Source organism: Pinus tabuliformis, chromosome 1_1 (genome assembly GCF_031772625.1).
Source record: "Pinus tabuliformis cultivar Carrire ecotype Pingquan chromosome 1_1, CPIR1, whole genome shotgun sequence".
Lineage (NCBI taxonomy): Eukaryota > Viridiplantae > Streptophyta > Pinopsida > Pinales > Pinaceae > Pinus > Pinus tabuliformis.
The window spans coordinates 256435357-256440196 of NC_142297.1; the positions used below are offsets into that span (position 1 = coordinate 256435357).

At 37.6% G+C, this 4840-nt stretch overlaps 1 protein-coding gene across 1 annotated transcript; it reads right to left on the reverse strand.

Moving 5' to 3' along the window:
• Positions 1 to 2378: 2378 nt before the first annotated feature.
• Positions 2379 to 4313, reverse strand: LOC149212497 (putative aldo-keto reductase 2). Its single transcript, XM_089390615.1, has 5 exons — positions 4080 to 4313; positions 3785 to 3982; positions 3528 to 3700; positions 3333 to 3435; positions 2379 to 3022 (listed from the first exon to the last, which is right to left on the reverse strand). Exons 1-5 carry the CDS (start codon positions 4299 to 4301, stop codon positions 2675 to 2677), a joined length of 1044 nt encoding a protein of 347 aa, XP_089246741.1. The 5' UTR covers positions 4302 to 4313; the 3' UTR covers positions 2379 to 2674.
• Positions 4314 to 4840: the final 527 nt, after the last annotated feature.

Sequence of the window (4840 nt, forward strand, 5' to 3'; positions counted from 1 at the left end):
GCTTTTATCCTCAAAAGTTAAAATGAGAAGAAATGTATTTAGATTTATCCTCCGAAGTTCGATGAGAAGGTGCTGGTATTTAAATTGGACAAGCCTATTAGTATATTCATTTAAAAATCAGTATTACATATTAGCAAAGCCTCCGATTCAACCTGAAACCTAACTCCCGATAAGAATTAAAATATGGCCTACTTAGTTGATGTAAATTTCCGGTAAAGCTCTGCATAGAACAAGAGGGTTTCACAACAGAAACCACAATCACTATCCTGAAACAAAAACTAACACATAATCTGATCAGTGGGGTTTTTTCACCCATACCTTTTTACCACAATTAGCACAGAGAGCGGCCTCGTCTGCTGCACAAAAAAACTGCGCCGCCGCTGCTTCACAACTATCACATAGAGTTCGCAGATTTCTCTTCTGTTTTTCAATTATTATTATCTCTGAAGGTAATAAAAAAAATGCCCTGTGCCGCGCAGACTTGTGCTATTCCATGGATGAACCTGACCGGAACTTTATTAAAAAGGAATACATCCGCAATAAAACCTAAACCGATGTAACAAAAACGGAAAAAACTCAAAGAAATGCATTATTATAGTCAATATATACCAGATAAAACACAGAATCCCAAGAGGGCAAATGCTTCAAAAACCGAAGAAACCCGCCATCGAACCCGGCCCCCTTTTCAGTGATACAAATCTTGTGCTAACCATCCCCAGTTAAAAGGGATAAGAATATCTAGGCTGCCATAGAACTCCAAAAACAAAACAGCAAAAACCCAGAAGAGGAACTTGGTGGATCTACACAAACCTTCCTCTAGCCACGGTCAGGTGGTGAATATAAAGTCCTGATAAGAGACTTTTGCGCAAAGAAGAGGCATAGTGTTGGAGCCACTCTTTCGGAAATGCCGCCCCCGAAACAACAGGTGTGTCCGCCATAGTTTTGGAGCCTCTTCCAGAAATGCTGCGTCCGGAAACAACAGGTGTATCCGCTGGAAGCATCTGCCGGAAACAATGGTGCGCCTAACTCGGCGTAAAAATATTGTTGCACAGCTGTTAAGCTGAGAAGAGGAGAGTGAGCCAAGATATCGGTGCACAGCTAAGCGGAGAGGAGGAGGGTGATCACAAATACCTCTGCACATAGATAGATATAAAATGAGAGGTATCCTGATTCAAAAGAAAGCCTTATTGTCCTACTAATCTGTGTTGACATGGAATTGGGTATAAAGTACAGAGCGTTGATTATTGGGTATAAAGTACAGAGCGTTGATATGGAATAATTTACTTACAGAGGACACATAGGACACATAGGGCTGGGGATATGCCTTTTTTTTTTTTTGAAGAGATTGTACATTTATTTCTATATTGTCTATAAGCGCTAAGCGCTGGTTGTTTGAGAGGGCGTATTAGACACTTTTAATATCATGTTAATTAAGCATTCTTCATCATAAAGAAGCTTCTTATGGAAGTAGTTGAAAATTCATGATAAATTTCGTTTTCTCCCACTGCATCTCATATGGACCATATGGCGGAACAGAAATGCACTCATTTTTGAGAACATGAATCCGACGTAATCAAAATTGCTGCCTACTTCTTGGAGCTTGGTCCAACTAATATTGTAAACAATCACAGAATTATCATTTGGAAAGATATATGGCATAAATTCTCAATGAGTTTTTTCATGGAGCCTGAAGTAGGAGGAAATGTGGATGAGGGGTATACATTGTCACTAACTCTGGAAACTTTTATCATTTTTGATGGGAAGGGGCAGGCAAATATAGTTGCCATATAAGAAGTGTTGATAGCAGCTAAATGGTTGGGATTGGAGAGCCTACAGGTCTTTGGAGATGCAAAAGGCAGTATCAATTGGACTAAGGGACAAAATAAATTCAACCCTCCAATTTAAAAAAAAGTGGCTGAAGTGCATCAAGACTATGGTAAACACTTTCCTACACATTAAGATTGATCACAATTTCAGAAAACAGATTGATCACATTTAGCCGATTTATTATCCAGAAGAGGCATTGGCAAAAAAATATGGTAAGTTTTTTTTTCTCAATATTTTAACAAGAAGTTAAGACAAATGCATGAAGCATTAACTTCTGGAATAGTTAGAAGACCGTGTTCGGTAATATTGGAACTAGTTAGAAGACAGTGTTGGGTAATATTGGAAGGCATGAAGCACTTTTTTTTAAGAATATGTATACATTTTGTGTTTTCTTTTTCGTATTTTTAAGTGGTATATGATCTATGAGAGTGATCTACCGAACTTACGTATGAGAGTGATCTACCGAACTTGGAAAATGACACAATTTCACTTTTTCGGATGTGTTGTATGCTGAAGAAACCAACTGAAATTCAAGATCCTTGACAAATGTACTCTGTTTTTATATTAATACAGAAGCGTTATTTTTTCTTAAAAGAAACAAATATATAAATGTCAATACTGACGAGCGGCTGGTTTCGCTCTGGCTGAATACATTCCAGATTCACACAACGCTGACAATAAGCTTAACTTCAGAAGGGCCTTGCACCATATATATCGATCGCCAACTGAACATGCATATACTTTTGATATATCCGAAGATATACCCTTTAAAATAAAGGGTAAAAAAAGGATATACGCTATAAACTGACGATTTCGCTTTATTTGCAGAGAACGATGTTAAAAATCATCAAATGGCATCTTTCCATGAAGAGAGAGGGGGTGTTTCTGAATTCACCCACGTGAGATTCAATGAAGTAGCCCAATTTCGATCTCCAGAGAATCCAGAAGTGGATAATACATTTTCTATTTCCTTCATTTCGTCAGCCGTGATCTTAACAGAAAGAGCACCTATATTTTCGTCTAGATTTTTCACTTTGGTGGTGCCGGGGATCGGTGAAATGTTATTTCCCTGATGGCAAACCCAAGCAAGTGAAAGTTGACCCGGGGAGCATCCCTTCCTGGAAGCTATTTCAGCTATTTTTTCAAACGTCCCCTTATTCTTTTCAAGATTCTCTGGTTGAAACCTTGGAATTGCCTGTCAAAAATATCAGCAATTTATAAAATTAGAATAAGACTTCATTGAAACAATAAAATACATTTTATCAATGCACTGGAATCTTAAGGTATGATATCAATGAACTAATAAGTTTTTTGGAGAACGAACATTGGAATAAAATGTTCCAGGTCGAGTTAATTTTTGGGTTTTATAATGATGGGCATCAACCACTCTTGGTTTTGTAATTAATGACAACTAATTAAACCTGTCTTTAAAATTATTTAGTAAAAAAAAATTAATTACGCATTTATACTCTTTTTTAATTCTAAATATCCAAATGAAAATATACCTTTCTAATATCATCATTTGTTAAATTGTCAACTGACTTTGCTCCAGAAGTAAAGAAACCCCTGCCTAGAGGGCTGTATGGCACAATTCCAATACCAAGTTCTCTGCAATTACAATTTGAACATGTTAGTTAGTGATTCATAATACAAGGATGGTAACAATGTGAAAAACCCTAACTCCAAACACCTGATCATACCTGCAAGTGGGAATAATTTCCTCCTCTACATCCCTAGTCCACAAAGACCACTCTATCTGGACTGCTGTTATAGGATGAACAGCATGGGCTCTTCTAATTGTTGATGCGGAGGCCTCAGAAAGTCCAATGTATTTTATTTTCCCTTCTTCAACTAATTTCTTCAGTTCTCCAATCTGTCACAGATGCACAGAAAAACCATTAGATCAAACTGTGCATCATTCAAGAACTAAACCGAGACCCATCGCAAAAATACATACCGTCACTTCAATGGGGACTTTAGTGTCAATACGATGTTGATAATAAAGATCGATAAAATCCACTTCAAGTCTCTGCAAGCTTGCTTCACAGGCAGCACGAACATATGCAGGATCTCCTCGAAGTTCTGGTTTTCCATCAACATATGTTATCCCAAACTTTGTGGCTAATTGGACTTTCTCCCTAATTCCTTTAATGGCCTGCAAACAACATACCGTAGGTAAAAATTCTATCATTTGGGTAAGTTCTAGATAATTGCAATTACAAGAAAAGATAAAACCCATACAACAGTCCTACCTTTCCAACGAGGATTTCGTTGGTGAAAGGGCCATAAATGTCCGAAGTATCAAGAAAAGTGACACCTCTGGAGACGGCATGGTGGATAAGGGAAATCATTTCTTGCTCGGGCTTTGGAGGGCCATAGAAGTCCGACATGCCCATGCAACCTAACCCCAGTGCTGATACTTCTAATCCTTGTGATCCCAAACGCAATCTGCCCACTGATGGTACTTCCGCCATTGATATGCTCTCTGAAAGCTACTCAATCAATCATGTAATATAGTGCGGCTACTTCTCATTCGTCCTTAGCCTGCAGATGTAGATGGAGGCAGGCCACTTCATCCATATATAGAGATATCTATATGTAGCTGCCTTGTTATTGGTACTTCAAATTTAAGATATATTTAAAAAAAAATTGAAAGTAAGAATGGTGGAAATAGATTCATCGCTAAAAAACCAAAACAGGAATTTCAAAAAAATTGGAGAGTAAGAATGGTGGAAATAGATTCATTGGTATAAAAAAAACCAAAACAGGAATTTCCATAATTTTTTGGGTAAATTTAAATTAAACTAAATTTAAACACGACAACATCAATCCATCACGGCGTTCGTCATTCGATGAATTGCGCATATATAATTATCAATTGGTGTTTCCTCTCGGTCGCTGCCAGGGCAGGATCCATCATGGCGTTTGTGTTGGTTATTTTTCAATGGGAAAAATACCAAAAACCAAACATTCAAATACACATAGGCTGTTTTACCTCCACAGGATCCTCTTG

Bases quoted from the DNA above. Each gene is read 5' to 3' on its own strand.
- LOC149212497 (XM_089390615.1), bottom strand. From the start codon at position 4,301: ATGGCGGAAGTACCATCAGTGGGCAGATTGCGTTTGGGATCACAAGGA. The intron at 3,701-3,784 runs GTATGTATTTTT...CATCTGTGACAG, and splicing joins AAGTCCCCATTGAAGTGACG to ATTGGAGAACTGAAGAAATT. The intron at 3,023-3,332 runs GTATATTTTCAT...TATTTTTGACAG, and splicing joins CAAATGATGATATTAGAAAG to GCAATTCCAAGGTTTCAACC.